Raw genomic sequence first — 21,803 nt, forward strand, 5'->3', positions numbered from 1 at the left:
AGCTTGTGATAATTCCATCTCGGGTACAACTATAATTACATTACACAGCTCAATGCACAGCTTTCTAAAGAGTACGATGCTGAGTTGCTCTCCAGTACAGCTCTGAATGATTGATCTCTGAATACATTGTATTAGGATCCTGTAGGAGAGCCTGAATTCATGGGTTGTGTGATAACCGAGTGTGTGTGAAGACAAAAAAACAAAACTATTTTGCCTTTCCTATTTGTTTGAGGTATCACATTCCTATCATATCATACAAACACGCTGCACTAGAGGATTTCATCCACCCACTGCAATGTTTAATTCTCATGCCTCTCATGGATCATCACCACCTCAGAGAAGAGATGCGCTAATCCAACAAAGAATAAAGTTCAGTAGAAGATGTGTTGTTTTTTTACTTTTCAAAAATTATCTATTAACAGCATTTCAATAAGTCTTTAAACACAGTGATGGGAAACGCAGTCAGATATTTATGCTACTCTTTGCCTATTTCATTACAAATGGAAAATATTGCATTAAAACTCTTACTCAAAATATTGATTTTCAGCTGAAGTATCAATTCAACTATATAATATTACGACATGAATATGTTTAACTAGTATATACTGCGTAGTGTGATGTTTTTGTCACTATTAGTGCTTGTTACACTTCCCTGCTCGCCCTCGCGCACACGCACTCGCACGGTAACGCACGGGTTACACACGTCGTACGTTCTCTGATGTGATTGGTGGAGAGGGCAGGACTTCCGGCAGCGCAGGCCGGACATGAAGTGACAGAACTTACCTCCGTGAAATTGGGAGAAAATCCGAAGGAGGACGCGTTCCGAGTTGTAAAACAGTAAGAACACGCGTCAGGCTATTGGGTTTCGAGTACTTTGTGTATAACCCGAGTATAGTTGTGTTTAACGGACATTGTTCGCCACGATAATGGCTCGCTGAACGCAGCTAGCCGGCCTGAAAAAGTCACGTCCGCAGTTTGAGAAATGCGATGATGCGTTCAATGTTGGCTCGTAAATAGGTAAACGCACGCCCCAATGACAACTGACGCATTTATCTTTTTTTTTTTCAATCAAAATCCACCTCCCGTTATAATCTTAACTATTTTATTGCGCCGTATTTGCTCTGGTTTAATCATCACTCTATAAATAATTAGAATTTGCCTTTACTTTTACAAATCCTCTTGGTTTTAAGAGCTACGAACCATATTTTCAGGTTTCCTGTAACACGGGGATCCGCATCGTGCGTGAATCAACCACGAGTCAGTGTGGATCAAAGAAACCAGCACAATCAAAGACTTACTAGTGACGACTTCCGAGTTTAAACCTGTTTGAAATGGTGGGTTTCACTTCAGGAACATGGTGGTGACTTTTACAAGCCGTGTCAGGCTACGTGATTGATCAGTTCATTGTGAAAGTAATCAGCAAAGAGAATAATTATTGCTTGTGTTGCGTTCAGAGATGATTGAAGAAGCGCATGAGGCGCAGAGAGACTTGGGAGTCGTTCCCGTGTTTGCGTGTCTGTTATTAATAGATGAGTCAGACGCAGCTGACCTGAGGAGGAAGACACGCACGCACGTCACGCTCATGCTTGTTTCGGTCTCCAGAACGCTGTCGTGGCCTTTGCTTGTCTCTGGAATGTGGGATGAAACGTAAATGGAAAATCACAAATGGGGGGGGGGGGGAAGGTTTGGCCTGGGGTTCAAACCCAGGTCCTTGTTGTCGCCAGGCAACAGCAGTAATGATGATGCACTGATGAAGGCTTTAAGGTTAAGGAGGGCCTGTGCTGGTTTAGGTATCCAGTTAAATATTTGATGTTAGTTTTCCTTACTTTTTGATGCTGTTAAAACGCTAATGCAATCTATTTATTTTTTTTGTCTCTTCTGTCTAGACTGTGATGATTTTCAGATATGGACGACATAAACCTTCATTATCGCTTTTTGAATTGGAGGAGACGGATTCGAGAAATTCGTGACGTGAGAGCAGTTCGTTATCGGGAGCGGCTCAAAAGGATGTTGAGAGACGGCGACGTCCTCAGGTAATCGTTATGAGAGCAGCCCCCCCCCCCCCCCCATGAGAGTCTGAACTGGAGACAGAAACCCAATCTGGTTTGGTCCCTTTACGTGTATGTGCTGGGCCCCCTTTGAGTCGCTGAATCAGCATCTGGCAGAAGCAATGATTGTAGTAATATTTAGATTTTCTGTTTGGACCCTTTTTTCAGGTATCATGGGAATTCAGATGAAGTTGGTTGTTTCGTGGCAGCGCGGCCGTTGTCAAGAGGAAATCCGTATTATGAAGTAAGTTTGAATATTTTCCTTCAGAGCCACAACTTCTAATGTGACACGAATAAAAAATCCAAAGAAGTTGTTGTTAGAACTAGCTAGCTATTTAAAATAATGTTGATCGAAAGTTACACAATGTGTGTTTATCAGCTCGCTTTTCCAAACTGGAGCCTGGGGGAACTTTTTCTTCTTTTTCATTAACCCTTTAAAGCCAAACTTATCATATTTCATACACTTGGCCTTTCAGAATTTTGAGACTTCTACTTCAGAAGTTACCCCCCCCTGAAAAAACAAGCCAACACGTGCATCTGCATTTTCCATGATTGTTTTTTCCGGATTTCGCAAAAGTTATATAAATAAGAGCTCTTGATTTATATGCACTTGATGAGTGCATATAAATGAGATGATGCCAAAGCTTTCTCATCTCCCTGATAAATTGGTTTTATAGAGCACAATATGTCCCCGCTCATTATAAATTAGTTTAATGGTCCTCCATTTTTAATCATCAGGATGTGGAAGACCTCTTTTATCTCAAGGCAGTGACTGACTCTCCGAATAAGTCATGTACGAACTCGCCTAATAAATACATCCTGTCCCGAGTCTGACGTGCAGTAACCCTGTCAACCATTATACTTAACGTGAGTCTCATTATTATGACTCACTTTGTGGGAGTCGTGTAGGAGGAGGGAGGAAGCCATTTGCGTAAATGGGGCTTACACTTCTGGACAGACATTAGGTAACTTCTTGTTATCATACTTTATGAAAGTACTTCTTGTGTTACTAAATAGAGATGAAATATATGACTGTCAATTTAGAAATGCATATTGAGTGTTTTCAGTATAAAAAAGTTAATAAATAAGATTGTCCCATTTAGATTTTTGCCGTTCTAGATTTTTTTTTTTTCACTTGCATGTTCGTTTCTTATTGCAGTCCTAAATGTACACACAAAAGACACAAACGGGTGTTTAGTGTTTAACACAGTGCCTATTGCCTAAGGTTTGACCCAGGTGATGAATCATTTTCCATCTCTGCGATCTCTGTTTATTGTTATCTGATGAGTGAAGCTGTTATTTTAGCTTCAAAATATCTTCAAAGTTCTTAAATTCAACAACTTGTAGAAATCAAAATCCTTCTGGAGCGATGAGTCGCGTTTTGAGCTGCGGACAGATGATGATGGACGGTGAAAAATTCACACGTGAATGATCTAACTCTAATATGGAGAGTTACGGTATGGAGGCTGTGAAAAATGTACTGAAAATCCACACGATGTCATTCTAACATTGACATTTAATTCATTTATATTAGTCAAGATGAAAGGCTAATTGTAATTCTTTTTTTTTAAGTAGTGATGGCCACATTTGTTGTGGGATTGCAGGAACTAATAAGTGAGAGTAAAGCGGTGCTAGTGGTAAATCTTGGGGTTCCTCTGCATGCTTTATGCTCCAACAGAAAGCAGGGGTGCGTTCCTTATCCCTCTCAGGAGGCCGGCGTTGAGGTCATGGGGAAGACATTTAAAGTGTCCTCTTCTTCTTGCACTGGATTTGCCATCAGTGCTCCAATAGCATTGCGTCCTTGGAGGACTCCCTGGGGGGGTGATGTCATCTGGTCAGTATTTAGTTATGATAACAGCGGTGAAGGCCAGATCCCTAATAAGGCTTTCCACTTCGTAACAACATGCAGGGTTGGAGAGACGCAGCGTAGCGGCAGCTTGGTTTGGAAATGTCATGAAGAGAAAATAGACACAGTTGCGTTTAAAAATCTTCAACGTGAAAGGTGTTTATGGGAGAAACAAGGTTCACCGCTAACATGAGGGCAAGTAACATCAAAGGCTTAAATGTTTATGGTGATGGGGGGCCGATAATTAGTACTTGATATTAAGTGAAATGGAATGTGTGACAGGCATAATTAGATAATCTGGCTTCAAGCCACCATCTCAATCAATCAGTGTTCAGATGCATGCGTCAGGTTCAGATGCATGCGTCAGGTTCAGATGCATGCGTCAGGTTCAGATGCATGCGTCAGGTTAAGAGAATGCTCATGCTCCCATCAAGTCTGTTTGTGCATGTCACAACTGTTGCAAGAAAGATGTGCGAGCCTGTTTAGAATAGAAATAGAATAGAATAGAATAGAAAGCCTTTATTGTCATTGCATAGTGGCTACACAATGAGATTAGGTGTCTAATAACATAAAATTCAGGCCTGTTTCAGGCTTCGTCTTGTTTGTTTTGAGACCCCTGGCCATATCCCTTGCCTTTGTTGTTGTTGTCTTTGTTCTTAAATGTATGTCTATTAGCTGCATTTCGAGCAAAGGAAAATCTGTGTACACATACTTGGCTAAAAACCTGATTCCCCACTCTGGTGCATTTGGGGGGAATTCTATTATCAGGTATCTGAAAATGATCCGTGATAAGGCGAGCTTTGCTCTTCGCAGGTAACCGTCATTGATACAGGAGTGAGAGGAATGATCGCTGTCGGTTTGGTGCCTCAGGCCTACAGACTGGATCATCAGCCGGGCTGGCTCCCAGAATCTGTGGCTTTCCATGCTGATGATGGCAAGTATGTGTCAGTGAATATTCAAATACTTCTTAGCTATTGTGCCCGCTATGGATTTAGTTTTGGTTTCATTTTCAGAGGCGTTTGAGACAGAACGGAGGGACGCTGTCCTGCAGCATCTATTTGCTATTTTGACTTACGGCTGTCACGGATGTTTTATTTAAGTGTCTGTGAACGCAGTTAACTTGAGGAAAAAGGGTATAATATATGACCTTTAAAGGTAAAACCATAGACGCGTTCTCTCACGTAGGCCAAATCTGTGAAAAATGTAAATTGTCTGCATTAACTGGCGTTTTGACAGGTTGGAATGGGAACGGCTGATTCTGATTCTAATTCTGAACCTGAACTTTATCTTTCTGGTGTTCTAGTCGTGTTTATCTGTCTGTAAAGTGATGACCCTTAATGATCATCGATTGAAACCATCCCGTCTGTCTTAATACAGGCTGTATAATGGCAGCACCGTAGGACAGCAGTTTGGACCAAAATGCTGCAGAGGTGATAGAATTGGATGTGGAATAACCTCAGACTCTGACGACGGACAGCTGACAGTGTTCTTCACCAAAAATGGCGAGGAGGTGAGTGCTCCATTACTTTACCTGAAAAAGACTTAAACTAGGACGGTACTTTAAAATAAATGTATTTATGGTCCCAGTAGCGTTTCCCTGAACAATACTGGATCTGTGTGTGTGTCTAGCTGGGCAGCGTGGAGCTCCCGGCGGCGCCTGATGCCCTCTACCCAGCCGTGGGAATGCATTCTCTCGGGGAAGAAGTGCTGCTGGACCTGAATGCTGAATGGAGGACAGAGGAGGACGATGGGAAGATGATAGTGGATAGCCATGAAGAGGACTGGGGCCGTCTTCATGATGTCAGGGTGACTGGCACGGCAAGTACTGAATCCTTTCCACTGTTCCAATAATCTGGGATAATACAGAAATTCTCTGAGGAAATATTCGCATTTGTTAAATCCCCAGTAAATAGAAATAAGATATGAGAGATTTTTTGAAGAGAGAAACAATTGCATGATTTTGCAAACCCTAATAGGATGCATAAATCATTCTCTCTCTCCCCTCTTATTCCACTTTGTTTCTCTACCGACCTGAGAAGGGAGGTGCAGTAATACATTGATGAGCCACTTCTGCCAGCTAGCTAACTGCTAACTTTGTCTGCGGTTTGTTGCTGGGTAGCTAGCATAAAGTCAAGATGGTGGAACACGAAGCAGACTCTACATGGTGGCGTTTTCATGGCCATGATTACAGACATAAATCCTAACCTTTGCCTTCGCCTGTTGTTTTCGCAGCTGCTGGAGTACGTGGGCAGAGGAAAGAGCATCGTGGACGTGGGTTTGGCTCAGGCCCGGCGGCCTCTCAACACTCGCTTCCACTACTATGAGCTGGAGATCACAGACGCTGGAGAGAAGTGTTACATCGCTCTGGGGTTGGCATGCAGGGTAGGAGCATCCACGTTCTATGATCGTCTGTCATTACTGCTATTATTTGGCCTCTTTTTTTCACCAGCGGGGAAGGGAACCATCGGCATTAACGCAAAGGTCAAACGGTTCTGCGGTAGTCGCGGCTGCACGGTCCTCGCGTGGAGATCGATCTACGCCACACCTGCCTGATGTGATTTTCTTTTCTGGAGATGATATGACCAGTGTTGACTTTCCAGATGGTGGGAGCGTAAAAGAGATTTCCATCCTTCCCAGTTCAAACAGCGTTGAATACGAGAGACAGACTAAGATTTCACCAAACGTAACCACGACGACGTTGCCGCGTTCCTCCGTCCTGCTTTCTGGCACAACTGTAATGTCAAACGTGTAAAAACAACAACTGAATTGGCACCTGTTCAAGGGTTACAGCAGATGGTAAAGACCCCCAACACACGCACGCACACACGCACGCACACACACACACACACACCCACTTCGTCATCGCTCCCCCTCAAACTACGCTGCGCTCACTGTTTCCAGCCTGAGTGATGGACGGCCGAAAGAGGAAAAGCTAACAACAGAATAAATATTGTCTCATTTCTCCCACGTCTGGTTTTCCACAGACGGCGGGTCGTTCCGTTTGCACGCTGATCGACTGCGCTAAACGGAACCCAGCCGTGGGAATGAAAGTGAACGGTTACCCGGGCGATAAGGGGAGACCTTTGTGTTTGTGTCGGTTCTTTTCTGTCATTTGCTCTTTGCATGCGTCCAGATTCAGGCGGCTGTGGCCACATACTCACAAACCTGTGCACATTGTGCACGTTGTGATCAACGTGTACGTAAAATGAGCGTGAAAGCTGCTTCGGATGCGGATGCTGGTGTGTTGTAGCTAATCACGCTACCGCTAGCAGCTCTCTGACACTCTGTTGTTGTATGAGCATGTCGACAGCGGTCAGACAGCCCGGGGGAAGCTGCTCCGTGATGGAACTGATCCTTCTCCAGAATTGTCAATCTCTTTGTGTCTGCGGTTGCGGGGGAAGATTCTGAATCAATCGGGTCATTCCTGAGGTTTTCGTTCGACATCATCTCCGCATCGGTGTTCTGACGGGAAGTGATACTCCCGCCTCCAAACAAAGGCTGTCTGTCTCAGGTTGGCACATGCATAGCAGTAGCTGTTGCTCAATTGTTGCTTCTGTTGTATGAAAGAGTTGTTTATGGTGCGCTCCTTTTCTCATTTGTGCTTCGGGGAAATGTTTTTAGTCTCTTGGCAGCAGGCTGTAGGCAAAGCTCGTCTCCTGGAATTCCTTCTGTCTTACCGTTTCGCGCTTTCGCCTCCTACGTCTGACTTTCTCAGCTGCTGTTGTGCCCGTCTTCACATCCCTGCAGTGGTAGACAGAGGTTGGTCGATACGGCCACACCGATCGCTTGTATTGGCGTTCTATTTGGTGTGCAGTGAAGGCTAGAGGACACGTCGTCATCGGTGGGACATGTTGTCCATTTGTAACACGTTCCTCAAGAATTCAGTGGAGAGGAGAAAACCTCTATTAAGACAAACACACTAAATCTTAATACAGCAATGAAATGCAAAGTCATTTATCTGTCCTCACATCTGACCTTTCTCACCCTCAACTGTGCATAAAGTGCGTGTAAAATAACCTAATCTAATGTCGGCCTTTTGGGTGATGGACGGAAAGTAAATTCCTATTCACTATCATCTCTCTATCAGCTGTTTTTTCTATGTATGGGTAGAATATTAATGAATGATATAATCTTCCTGTTTTATTTTGTAGGGTTACCCCAAAAACAGACACCCAGGTTGGAGCAGAGGGTCCGTTGCATATCATGCAGGTGAGGTCATCGTCTGGAAAGAACAGATCTGTCTGCGCTATATCATTATTATTGTTAGAATTGATATTAGTAATAATGAGATATTTAAACGATGACCTTTGGCTTCCACTACCTGGAAACCAGTCTTTTTATTGTTTTAACTTAATATCTGTTCCGTGCACTCCAGTTTGTCTGCGTGGATTTTCCTCTGCCTGCTGTAGCTCCCTCCCACAGGTCACGGTGAACTGGAAACTCTAAATTGGCTGTAGGAGTGAGTCGGCGTTCGTCTGCCTGCTTGTGTAGGGCGTCGGCTGAATGGGATAAAGAATAATAATAATAATGTGAATGTTAGCGATAGCAACTTTGTCTACGTTGTAATCGCATCGCACTCTCGTGTTGTTCGTAGACGATGGAAAGTTGTTCCACGGAAGCGGGGTTGGGGACCCCTTCGGACCATGCTGCTCTGAAGGGGATATTATGGGATGTGGGATCTTGTTTCCACGTGACTACAGCCTGGATTGCGGAGGTGAAGCTCTTTTATATCGTCTCCGAAGCCTCGACGTGTATCTCGTATTCCCTTTGTCATCCTGCATCCCGGATCTTCCAGATGACGCAGACGACTGGGACGTCGAGGTGTTCCACAAACCCAGCGAGGTTCAGAATGACCTGTATGCAGGCAAAGATGACGATGAACAGGAGGCAGAAGACGTGGGGGGGAGGAAGGTCATGGTGAGGCGCTGCCAAGATGATGAAATGTAAAACCATTAAAGTCTTCCGTGTAAATCGACTTTGTGATCCCTTCGTGTGTGAACAGGTGTTCTTCACCAGAAATGGGAAACTGGTGGGCCGGAGCCAAGTGGCCTTACCCGTCGGAGGCTTGTACCCCACCATCGGCATGATGAGCAGTGGTGAGAAGGTTCGGGTGGACCTGCAGCCTCTCAGCGGCTGAGCGGAGCGGAGGAAATAAAACCGGAACCATTGAGCGATAAATAATACCTCCAGCTCAAAGAGCGCCAAGGTGGCACTTAAAAAGTCACTACAGTGTGTGTGGGGGGAGGGGGGGGGGGGGGGGACTGGCTAGGGACGATCAAAGTAATGTATGTTATTTACATAGTCCTCAAAAAAGTGCCTCCTTAAAGAAAAGTTCAGTCCGAGTTGACGTCGGGTAACAAGTAGAGCCGAACAGAAACAATGCAAGCAGAAATGCAGCAGGACTCTCACTGCTGTTCTCCTGTCGATGGTGTGTTACTGACACTCAGTGGTGAAAGCCATAAAAGCGATGCTCAGAAATTCTTCCAGAAGTGCACTAATCGAAAAGCACCGTCGAGATCGAATCCAATCCGTCGCTGTGACCTTCCATTTTGATACTGGCTCAAGCTGCTTTTAAACCCCAGCTTGGTTTGTAGAACCAGCTGGAGTCTCACCCAGTCGATGACGTACAGACCATAATCACTCCAAAATCACGAGGACGACTGTGTTTATGTGATGCTGATCTGAATGTTTCTAGATTGTGGGAAAAGGGAAACCCAAGAAAAGCAATTCTTTTCAGGTATTTAGCTCCATCGAGACAAAAGTAAGGAGGGCTAAACAAAGTATAATAAATGATGTCGTTCTTTCTAGTTCAACAGTGATGGAATGTCTGAATGTTTAAAATTAAGCCATACTGTCACAAAAATATGCTGCTCTAAAGTATATTCGATAATCATTTTAAAATGTTTGTGATTCCTTTTGTGTGGTAAAGTCAACCACAAGCTTGTACTTGTTTCCTTTGGTCAGAAGTGTCGTTTATTCGATGTATTTATCGTGGGCGTCACGTTGAAGACAACATCTGCCTTCAAAGTGTAACGAAACAGACCGATAGCGGGTCTGTGCCGACGCCCGGAAGTTGAGATATGAGATACCCAAAGACAAAACGATAAGCTGTTTGCGGACGACAATGGCAACGTTGGAGATTCTATCTTTCAATTGCAATATTTCAAACTTGATTGATGCTGTTCAAACCGCATTTTAACGGTTAACCTAATGAGAGAGTGTCTGTTTGAATGTGGATGTTCTATGAACTAATTTGCCAGGCTGTAGGGTTAAAGGTCAAATGGACATGGATTCATTCTCTAGACGTTTGGAACCACATTCGCACGCGGCGATGCCGTGATACTTTGCTGCTGCTAAATGTTTTCTGAGCAAACACTCTACACATATCAGCCTGTACTGTCATCGTCCAGTTTTGATGGTTTGATTTTTGAATCTAATAGTTCACCAGAGTATATAATCGTGCTTTGCAGCGGTTGTCCAAATGTCACACGCTTTTATTTTTTATTTCATTTACACTCTTATGTTTACCTAATTCATATATCATCATATCTATGGGAATAATATCAACGATTGTTCAGATGCTGTTTGTGAAAACAGCGCAAAGGAATACGAGAAAGCTGCTTGATTTCTGAGCCTCATTTATTGAGCATCAAATAACTAGCTATTTATTTTTACCTGGAATCAGGCTAAAAATTAGCTTCTAAGAACATTAACAGGAGGGCAGGCCCTCAGCAGACACCACAACACACTTCTAGCACATCAAAGGGATGACAGGAACTGTTTTTGTGTGGGTCCACACTGTTCATCACCCCCCCCCCCCCTCTTACACCTTTAACATTATACTCAGAATATTTCCGTGTCTTTGGATCTAGTCTGGCGTCATCCTGTCAGGATTTGTTTCTGTTCTCGCACATTTCTTTTCATTTCATGTAATCTGAAAAACAGGCCAAAAATAAAGACGATTTACATCCACTGAACGAGTGATCCCGTTTGTTTCGGTTTTTACTCTATTCATTGTTGAAATCCAATAATGAAAAAGTCGGTGTTGGATGTACGCAAAAAAAAAAAAAAAAGATCTTTCACTTTAATGTTTTGACAGATACAAATAAAAATGATACGGAAGTGCAAAGAGAGAAGAGAGCCACTAACACGGTACATAATACAAATGAATTACATTTGAAAACACAAATCCAGAAGGCCTGTTGTGATATTAGACAGGAGGGGCAGCCATCAGTAGAAACAGGTGGAAAATGTGCACATAAAAGGGAAAGTGTTCCTCATTGAAGTCTCACATCACATAATGCAGGTTTCTTCACACGGCTGTAGTGTGATGTACAATGAACAAATTGAGCGTACTGTACGGCTCTGGTTCTATTTGTACCAGCAGTGCTCCACCTGCAGGACAGAGCTGTCTGACACTACGGGCATCGGTTACGTTAACAGCAGCAGGGAGACGGTCAAGATTCCGTACGAACGCACCGCCTCTCGATCTGCTACAAGATATGGTGCTAGTGCAGGCATGGGCAAACCCAGGCCCGGGGGCCACATGCGGTTGGTCTTTTTAATCCGGCCCGCCAAACTTGTCCAATTTATATCATTAAATAAAATTGTATTATAATTAAACCTCATTCATTTGACCTAATCCCTGTAATGCTACCTGTAAAAGGCCAAATCCTTTCATGCAATAGCTTTCATGTGTCATTTATATTAGCTCACACAAATACTCCATCCATATGTTCTCGGTCCGGCCCCCCTGTCAAATTTTAGAACCTATTGTGGCCCGCGAGTCAAAATGTTTGCCCACCCCTGTGCTAGTGTGTTTTTTGTTACAAGATATTATAGTATTTTCCAGGTTGTAGGAAGGGTATGAATATGCGTCACTCTGGTTGATGTCATTAGAAAGCACTTATAAGAGCTGTGTATAATATAATATAATGGTTTGTGGACCCACCACCTGGAAATACCGATGGTGCATTAAATTCAAACAAGATGGACACAAACTTAATAATAAAGAAGTAGAGGCCCACCTTCCAGTATAATCAGGAGTCATATAAAAGCTGCATTCAGTACAGAATTAAATTGTAAATAAAAACCTATCATTTGTGCTCTAAGAATTTCAGGCAGTTATCACATTTGTGCGCGTTGCCTGGAAACACTACCGATAAACAAAAAGCAAAACAGACTAAGGACTCGGTAAGACTGGCACGTTCCTAAGAGTCTTCCTCCTCTTCATAGTGGCGGTTCCTCCTGATTATATCTTCTGCACTCATCTCCTCCGCATCACTTCTTTCTTTCTCCTCCTCCCAGGAGCCCACATCCGGGGAGGCGTGGTTCTCCTTTGGCTGTGACGGTGGAGAGGGAGACGGGGAGATGCTTCTGAGAGAACTCTCTTCCACCTCCATTTCATCTGCTGCTTCCTTTCCTCTCTCTGCTCCCCCGTCTCCATCTTCCTGTCCTCTTCTTGTCTCTACGTTCTCTCCTGATGTGGTCTCACTTGGTATTTGAAGCCTCCTCTGCTCTTTCTTTTCCACCCGACTCACTTGCTCAAGCGCCGCCTTATTTTCTTCGGGCACATCTTCAGGTGGGTTTTTTTCTTCAAACGATGTTCTCCATTCCTGCAGGGACTTGAGAGGCCGGCGAGGTTCTCTGGGTCCCGGACTGGTTGTAGGGGCGGGTCTCACTCCGACTGTGAAAGGCCTACTGCGCTCCTTCAAAGAAGAGCTCCTCCTCAGGCCTGCAAGCTCAGCCCGGTCCGAGCTCTGAAGGGTTGGCGGTGCCTCGTCCCCTGGGGGCCACTTGGCTCTCCAGGGTCTGCTTGAAGGAGCTCCCTCGGTGACCGGACCGAACACTGCCGTCTCAGAGAGGTCCTCAGGAGCCGGAGGAGGCCAGGCCACCCTCAGTCGGCGCGTCTCAGCCGGCCTCCCTGCAGGCTGTGGCTCGTCTCCAGAGCTGCCTGACCGCCTGGTTTCCAGCAAGGCGGTCAGGTCCGTGACTTTGACTTGGGGGGACGTTTCCACGGCTGGAGTTGACCGTTTGTCTGAAGTACTCTCAGCCGGCCGTGTGATCCCCGCTGATCCCACCTGTTCTTTTGGCTTCATGGCTTCCTCATCTTCATCTCCATCAGTTCGAGACTCCCAAAGCTCCTTGTGAGGCCGATGGCCAAAGCCCTCGTCATAGTTGCCTTTGGCTTTAAACAGCTGGCTGAAATGGGGCTTGCAGTAGACATTACCATGCAGAGAGGCATAATTCCCAAGACTAGAATTAGAGAGTATCAAAAATAATATTTAGCGTTTCTTCTGCGTTTCTTGTATTCAGCCATTGATGATGATAAGAGTGTATAAATACTGCTTACACTAAAATTAAAATCAGAATATTTGAGAAATGTGCAGCAGTGAAGACTGACTTGAGCTTGTTGCTACAGTGAGCACAGCGGAAGCAGGTTTTGTGGTAGACGTGCTGGATAGCCGCCAGCCTCTCCAGCGGGTACACGGTCTTCAGACAGGCGATGCACGTCTCCCTCACTGGTGGGCAGCACTTCTGAAGCATCGACCATAATAACATATATTCATGCAGAGATGATTACGGACTTCTTTTTGGCTCCTGCGTTTTGTGAAAAGCAACTTTACCCTTGATGTCTTGGGTTGCTCGCTGGTCTCCCCTGAAATAGACAAACAAACAAAACGTCAGTCGTGTGTGTCAGAAATCATTCCAGACATGCATTAATGTCAATGCTCTAGTTCAGAGTGTATATTAGGGCATATAGCGTATCAATAATAATAATAATAATAAGACTCGCCATTGCAGTCAGGTAGCAGAAAGCGTTTCTGGAGATTCGTAGATGCTTTTGGCGACAACTCTGAGGTCACACCCTGCAGGAAAAGCAAAATAAAAGGGGGGAAACAAGGACGTAAACATATGTGCAATGGATGCTGTGTGATGAGCTCTTGCATTTCCGTTATCTCTGTTAGAGGTAGGAAGTAATACACAGTATATATAAAAAAAACAGGAAGACAGCAAACAATGTACGACCATACAAAAAGGCAAGTAACAAATACAGAAGCTTGACTCAATTACTGCTATATTTAAACTTCATAGTTTAGTTCTCTTACAGCCAGGTGCAGCCTAAATGCATCATTAGTGTTATAATCATTCATTTTTTCCGCTTTTCCACTCTGCAGGTCACGGGACTTGCTGGAGCCTATCCCAGCTTGCTATGGGCAGAGGCAGAGTACACCCCGAACGGGTCGCCAGCGCATCGTGGGGGCCACACACAGAGAGACAACCGTTCACGCACATTTTTTGGTATCTTGTTTTGAATTTTGAAGGATTAACCTATTTCACTATAGAGAAAATTACATATTTTAGAGAAACTTCTTATTTTAATGTGTACTTGAACTCACCGATGGAGTGGAGCCCCGTTTGGAAACAGCAGCCTGGTACTTGGCCATCTTCTCCTTCATAGAAGTCGACTCCAACCCTGTCGGAGCAGCAGAAGACAATTAGCTGAAACATGAAACAGTGACTTCACGTCTCCTTAACAGAAACTCATTGACACCAGTCGATTGTTTAAAAAGGGCCGTGTTCATCCGTACCCCAGTGCAGGTCCACGTCCTCTGTTGAAGTACTGCGCAGTGTCGTTCTGCCAGTCTGTACAAATAAAAAGGGCCACTTTACAAATCTGGTACAATTAACTTCAAACGTCACCTTCCTTGGGATGCAGTGCTTTAGATCACATCCCATGTACGGAGCATTCTGTGATCCCATAATAAAGCAAAGAAGAAATTGTCATTTTATTCGTCACATTTTTTTCCTAGCATACAATGTTCCAGCAAGGCACAGAACTGTCTGCAGCATTTCAGTGCTTGCACGTCTCGGTTCTCTGGCCAGCGATTTTCACCTAATTACTGCACGATGTCTGAAACGATGTCCGAGTCAAACGCTACCGGTGGCAACATGCAGAAAAGAGTTCTGCTCAGGTAAATGAATCCACGTCTTAAAGTTGCTTCACTGTGGAGTCCAGTCGTGCTGCCACCGTCCTCCATCCACCTTGTCAAATCAAGCAGCAGCTGACCCCGGCTCATAAAACCCCACGAGAGCGTGACTGCACATCCTTAAATTAGGTCAAATGTAAGATGGCGGCGATTATTCTCATCGTAAATAGCATTCATTCAGATTGTGCGACTGTTGCTGCAGACAGTGGGAGGTAAATACCAGGAAACTCAAACTGAAGCCTCCAGACAGTATGAAGTTCAGACAGCTCTGAGACAAATACAGCTGCTGCTCGGAGAATGAAACAGCCCTGGGTCAGGAATGTTGCTGCATTCCTCTGCTGCGGAAGGCGACTGGTGAAGAGCTTGTTCTTCTTTTTCAGACAGATGAGGGGAAGGGGAAGACAGAAAGGGCTGCGGGGAGGAGGGAGGGCGTATCTCTGCACAGACGGCAGTGAGTAATGTGTCGTTGCCGAATGGAAAAGTTGCATGTTTGACTAAGCGTGACTTTTTAGAGTATTTTCTGTGTAAAAGAGTTTTGCAAGATTTAAAACGTTGCTCCCATTACTACCAACTTTTGTGCTTTTTTCATTTTGTATCCATATATATATAATTATTAATAATAATACGCTATGATAAACGTTTTGCAGCACAAGTTTTTGCAAATTAGAATCCAAGTTATCAAGAATTGATTCAAATGCTTTTGTATGTAAACGCCGTTTGAGGTAATGCAACACAGAGTTATTATTACAACCATGTCATTGCTATGTGGACGTGTCCAACACCGCGTCTCCACCGTCTCCAGTGAGCCCGTCCGTAACTACCTTTGCAGCGGCATCGTCTCCGCGCTCAAACTTCATCTTTAAGCTGTTCAGTGGCACGCTTGGTTTTTCATAAGGGGCACGCGGGCTGGATGGAACTTGTTCTTCAGGCTTGTCAGGTCTTTCTCTCTGTGCCAGCGCGCCTCTGTCCATGCCGACCTGCTCTGCAGCTTGTGATGGAGCTGCTGAGGGATTCTGGACACAGCTGGATGCACGTTGACCTTCCTCAGCGGTCAGCAGAGCCGGGCTCTTTAATGTAGGGCGGGGTTCATCTGTAGAGGCATGCCTAAATGGAGCAGGAGGCCTGCAGCGAGAGCTAGGAACCGGGGCATGAGAAGGCTTTGCCTGATCAACATTCCCGGCCTGCTCCCAGCGCTTCTTCAGGACACTCAGGTTTGCTGACCGCTGTGAGGGCGCAACATTCTCTGTAGTCTGTGAGGAAGAGAAGAACAAAAAACACCTTAGTCCACATCCGACAGAACTGCATCTGCAAATAAAAGTTACACATAAAACATTCACACACGCAGACCGACAGAACACAAAGAAGAGAAACAACGACGTACAATTACTGTCTTTGTGAAGCAAGTCCAGACAGAACGGAACAGTGACGAGACTGTTCCTCTTTTTCCAAACAAGAAAAACCGGAATTCACTGAAGTGGTCAAAGGAACTTTAAGTCCAAGAAGAAGACAAAGAAAACGAGAGTCTTTCGGTTCGTCCTCCTCTACAGGTCACTCTGATGAGAAACAATGAGAGGTGGAAGTTCCCCTGATGTTTGCAGCTTACACAGAATCTGCTCATAAAACCAAGTCCAACCCCTTTACCAGCGGGACAGTCAGAATACCCAGGAAGCACAGCAGGAAACTACAGTCAGGGAACGTTAACTCTTTGTTCACCGACACGGCTTGGTTATTTCGCCACACACAAACAGCTTCTGAACATTATACTGCACTTCTAAAACTCTTTATCCAGATATCCTACAAAAACATTCAGTGATTTAATGTGTGGGAAGATGCCACAGTCAAATCCATCAAGCATCTAACATGTAGAAGATGGGAATAGTGACGGAGATATGATGAATCACTCTAAATTACAAGTTAGTATACAAACAAAACTACCTGAAATTAAGGCTTCGGAGCGTCTTTCAAGTTCTACTCTGCTTGTGCGGATCAGAAGCGTTCTCATGGAGAACATTCACATCCCGTTTCTGGAGGCCTAAAAGCAACAAAGCCTTTTTGTCTCCATTACCAGCCTGGTGACTAGAGGAAACCGTCAAGCTAATTAGATTTACCCCCCCCCCCCCCCCCCACACACACACCAACTTTACCTTGTATTTCTTTGCAGTATTGGCCGGTTTGCCTTGTCTACTCTTTACCTTCTTATATTACTCATTTAATCGTAGTCCTCATTTATTAACGAGTCTCCAACACTGACAAAGCAGCTACACACAGAGGGTTGTAAAGAGATTACACTGTAATAGGATTAACCATCCGATAGCCTGCCCATCGCAACAAGTGGCCAATGAGGGGTCTGCTAAGATAGAACAGTGTGTTGGCATAGTGAGTGTGTTGCTGTGTGTGTGTGTGTGTGTGTGTTTGTGCACTCCTAATTTCACATGCAACAATTAGTTTAGCATCACCAACATCTACTGAGCAAAAAAAGAGAAAACGCGCAGCATGCACCCGCTTCATTGAATCATATTAATTGCTTGGAGATGCCTCCTAAAACTCCGCAGGAAAGATGTATCATGAATTTATAATAAGTTACAATGATTTATACAAACAGTAGCTCTTTCATTAACCCTGCAAAATGTTTCTGAACTGAATAAAAATGAGTGTCTGCAGCATCGAGTGGGAAGAACTGGAGAAACACTACCTTCTTCTTCTCTGCACTTGATTCCTCAGCAGCTCTCTGGTACCTGAGAGACAGAAACAACACTGACCTCTGTTGACTCAAAACCAAAAACATTCGTCTCGTCCTTCATGCCTTTAGCTAAAACTCAGCCTTAAACAATGCTCATACATTTAGTGTCTTCAAGAATAATATACAAGGATGGGCTAGTAATGCTGCCAAGAAAAAGATGACCCCATGAGGCATTTAGACATTTATTTATCCCGTCATATTGCACACTACTCACTTGGAAAAGCGTTCAGCTATAGCATTGTGTTTCCCTCGACCACTCAGTGAAAGTTCCTTCGCAGTGACACGCAAGGAATGCGTCGCCCAGGCCTGTCGGTTAAAACGGCTGCTTTCCATTCTGGTACCTGAAAGGTAAACACAAATGCTTTAGTCAGAGCATTACCGTCTCCTTTCTGCAAAGCATAAAGCCATTTAAAGGCAACAAGCATGAAATACTCCGGATCAGGATTGGGAAGTGGAACCAACCACCAGATGAGCAGTAGTCCAAATTAAAATGTAGTGATGTCTCACTATCCTGTGGTGAACATGACAAAAATAAATAAATGAAATGCTCCTCTACATCTTCTTGTCCGTGTTAGCCTCAACAACGTAATACGTTTTAGGTGAGGAAGCAGCTTCTCCATCGATCGGTTGCTCATCGTACCCTCGTTACGCCCCCCTGCATGCCACAGGGGGCTTGCTCCTTTGCACTCACACGGTCGTGCTTGCTTGCAAACAAACAATCATGTTCGGACTTGCGCGCTCATCTTGTGCAGCTTCATTACAAAATGATTTTCCACAGATAAAAGTGGCATTCAACAATCTGCGCTGCATTAAACATAGTCTGCGTTTAACTTCACACAAACAACCTCAATTACACAAAAAGGGTGCTGTGGGTGGATATTAAGCCTCCGAAACGCATCTGTTGAGACATCCTTCAGGCCATGATTCATTCTTTCAGTACATGTTGATATTAGCACAGTCGGTGCAGCCTAGAATCACAAACATGTTCGTTTCTCTTACTCGCTGCGCCTCCTTTCTAAGGTGCAACCATTACATCACCACTCAGATGTTAAACGATACCAGTGCGAGGACTTTGGACTGAACCTCAACATAACCTCCACTTCAAATACACAAAACCAGCCAAATACCGCACAAATACAGAATTACCAATACAGTAAAATATGCTGATTTGACCTGGGATAACACCAGTCAGTCGCAAGTCATCTTTGTTTGCATTTCCTCAACATGCTAAAGGAAGGCAAAGCCGCTAACGCAAACAGGAGAGCGGATAAAGCCCCCACAACAATTGGTGAGGGTTGTGAATAAAGTTATTGTCATTTTGAAAGTCCAAGAAAAACGGCAACTTAAAAGAGTTGTGATCTGACAGTAATAACACAGCAGAGAACGTTACCGATTTAAAAAAAGAATAGGGCGTGGTCAGTGCACGTTTGGCCTGTATGTGAGGCTCCACATGTAGACTTCCTTATGGCTTCACGCAAGTCAGACAGTAAGCAAACAAAATTGCCTTCAAAAGTATTCAAAATTTTAAATCTGAAGACATTCGTCAAGAATTCTGACATAAAGATCACATCCAAAGCCCAACAAATATAGCGCACAATAAGTTGATAATGCATAGATGTGCACAGAACCATACTTTATACGTTCCACCGTCTCACAACCAGCAGCCTCTTTTTTATTTTGCTTTAACACACTTCCTGGAATTAGACCATTTCTTTTAGGTATTTCTTCACTGAATTCAGTTTTTGGAAGACAAGATTGTTATTAATCAGTCACACCGGCAACAGAATCCAAACAAAGACTTTACGAGGGGATCATGTTTCAACAAGTACGTTGCAAACGGTGCCTTGAAATCCTTGCACGGCTCTTGAATAGGTGATGGTATTCTTTTTTAAATCTGATCGTGTAAATGCATCTCGCTTCATCTTCATCACTTATCAATGCGAGGTTGATGCTGACCTTTAACTCCCATTTTATGACACAAGAGGTTAGCACGGAAAATCGCATACAGTGTGACTCATAACGAAGGAGGAGTCCAGACCCTATTGCTTAAGGCGTGAATAACCTAAAACGCAACAATTATTAACACAAGTCATTGTTGAAATTACTGAATTTAACTTACAGAAGGGCCGAGCTGCCGTTAAACAAGCAGTACGTGCTGAAGTTTGGTAGCCAGAGGCAGACATGTTATCTGAGGAATTTTAATTTAAGGTGTGTAGGACATGGGAAGCTTTACAGAGCAGGACTGTGACGAGGAGAAGAAGGATACAATTATATGTTTAGACTTTTCACCAGTAACTTTGTACATGTACGTTTTATATTTTGAGAAGTACAAAGTCTCGGTATGTAAAGCCTAAAAACGCAGCTTCAACAAGCGGGCTGGTTTCGATGAACTCTGGCAACAGCGAGTCCTTTTAGAGCAAAGGGGAACGTGCACGTGCACGTTACTGTTAAATCCAAAGGCTAAACCCAAACATTCAGAAACCAGTTCGACTTTCTGTATTCTTTTAAAACAACTCCTGCTGATCGTACGTAGGATAAAGCCGCTTTCGTGTCCCCGTTGAGAGCCGTGCCCTTACCTGTGTGAACGCTGGAGACACCTGACACTCACCTGCTGCAGCTGCGTCACAGACCGGTGTGTGGAGGCTGTCGAACCAGCTGGGGTGGAGTGAAACGCAAAGGTGTCATGGGAGTGGAAGGGCCTGGTCACGTGATTTTATACACCAATGACCTCGGGTGTTGCGTTACCTCTACCTGGTGGGACATTGGTCTCTGTGCGGGTGCGCGTTCGCAGCTTATCACAGGGAAAGAGATCAAACGGATATACAGGCGCGTGTTTTTCCACAGTATCAGAGAAATTATAGCCAATAAGAGTATGAAGGACCACTTAACTTAGGTGAACACATTGCCTTCTCCAACTCTCTCTGGGCAAAAATAGAATTGATATTCTGTTCATTTGTTTTGGGTGCAAAATCAAGGTTTGTGTATAGAACACAGCTGCACTTGAAAATATTTAGAAAGTAACTTAAAGGGAATTAATTACATATCTTTCTGGATTGTGTTACATTTTATAGACTCTATAACATATACTCTACAATTTAGATATCGTGCATGTAACCTTCACACCTTTAAAAAATATATATATAAAGTCCAAGGCCAGCAGTGGTAAAAAATATATAATATCCTCAGTAATTAAAATGACTCAAATTAAAAATTAAATGTATCGACCTTATTTTTCTTTATTTCAGAAAAGCATGGAAGCCAAACAAAATGCACAAAAATAAAAGCAGCAAAGTGGTGGAAAAACTCACTTTGTACTATATTCCAAAGGGAAAACCATTAGATCATGCATTGGCTGGCTTTAGATTTGGAATTACAGAATATTTATCCTGTAATATTACTTAAGCACGTTTAAAAATATTATTTACCTGTAAAAACAGACATGATTGTATTTTTGGTAGGGGTTTCTCCTGATTCCGCTGGAATCTGAGGAGACCAGCCCCCCCATTACAACACATGTCGATACTGTAGATCAGGCAGTATAATGCCTTTTTTTTTTTTTGCAAAATAGCAAAATATAAATCATGCATTATCAACCAAAGTGCTCAGTTTGGGGCAACCGTCTCTGCTGAAGGGGACTTTATTGAAGATGCCCGTTTTCTCCTCGTCCGACGGGGCTGTGGGGGGGGGGGAGCGGGTTACATCCTGTGGCGTTTCCTGTGTTTGTAAACTCGACGGTCTTGGGAAACGTCGGCCGAGTGAATTTAAAAGGTAATAAATGGTTTTCATTTTCTGCGGTGTTCGTGTGCACGGTAATAGTCATTGCGTCGTGGGTTCATTTGTGAATGCGCACGCTTTGGAAACAGCAGCGAGTGGATTTGCTCAATAATGTAGCGTCAAATGTTAGCCATTGCTAGCTCGCTAAGATAACGTAGCGTCAAATGTTAGCCATTGCTAGCTCGCTAAGATAACGTAGCGTCAAATGTTAGCCATTGCTAGCTCGCTAACAAACGTAGCGTCAAGTGTTAGCCATTGCTAGCTCGCTAACATAATGTAGCGTCAAATGTTAGCCATTGGTAGCTAGCTAACAATCGTAGCGTCAAGTGTTAGCCATTGCTAGCTCGCTAACACGTTGGCGGAATCGTCAGGGGGGAGGGGGAGGGCACTCTTCTTCGCGACGG

General features: G+C 44.0%; 2 protein-coding genes across 3 annotated transcripts; one reads left to right on the top strand and one right to left on the bottom strand.

The window, feature by feature from the left end:
- Nucleotides 1-735: 735 nt before the first annotated feature.
- Nucleotides 736-9,138, top strand: LOC137898303 (SPRY domain-containing protein 3-like). 2 transcript variants are annotated; one of them, XM_068742326.1, is made up of 11 exons: nucleotides 736-837; nucleotides 1,887-2,033; nucleotides 2,217-2,292; nucleotides 4,708-4,832; nucleotides 5,272-5,404; nucleotides 5,524-5,712; nucleotides 6,127-6,276; nucleotides 8,046-8,103; nucleotides 8,489-8,608; nucleotides 8,690-8,811; nucleotides 8,897-9,138. In XM_068742326.1, the coding sequence occupies exons 2-11, from the start codon at nucleotides 1,906-1,908 to the stop codon at nucleotides 9,029-9,031; spliced, it is 1,236 nt and encodes a 411-aa protein (XP_068598427.1). In that variant the 5' UTR covers nucleotides 736-837; nucleotides 1,887-1,905; the 3' UTR covers nucleotides 9,032-9,138. The 2 variants fall into 2 exon arrangements, with proteins under 2 accessions (XP_068598427.1, XP_068598426.1); XM_068742325.1 differs by having other exon boundaries at nucleotides 8,489-8,811.
- Nucleotides 9,139-10,515: 1,377 nt separating this feature from the next.
- On the bottom strand, nucleotides 10,516-17,958 carry LOC137898302 (LIM domain and actin-binding protein 1-like). The gene is made up of 9 exons (XM_068742324.1): nucleotides 17,840-17,958; nucleotides 17,578-17,620; nucleotides 15,707-16,135; nucleotides 14,487-14,541; nucleotides 14,295-14,371; nucleotides 13,691-13,763; nucleotides 13,521-13,552; nucleotides 13,298-13,431; nucleotides 10,516-13,149 (listed from the first exon to the last, which is right to left on the bottom strand). Exons 1-9 carry the CDS (start codon nucleotides 17,956-17,958, stop codon nucleotides 12,105-12,107), a joined length of 2,007 nt encoding a protein of 668 aa, XP_068598425.1. The 3' UTR covers nucleotides 10,516-12,104.
- Nucleotides 17,959-21,803: the final 3,845 nt, after the last annotated feature.

The sequence above is a fragment of the Brachionichthys hirsutus genome, chromosome 8 (assembly GCF_040956055.1).
Source record: "Brachionichthys hirsutus isolate HB-005 chromosome 8, CSIRO-AGI_Bhir_v1, whole genome shotgun sequence".
NCBI classification, from domain to species: Eukaryota; Metazoa; Chordata; class Actinopteri; order Lophiiformes; family Brachionichthyidae; genus Brachionichthys; species Brachionichthys hirsutus.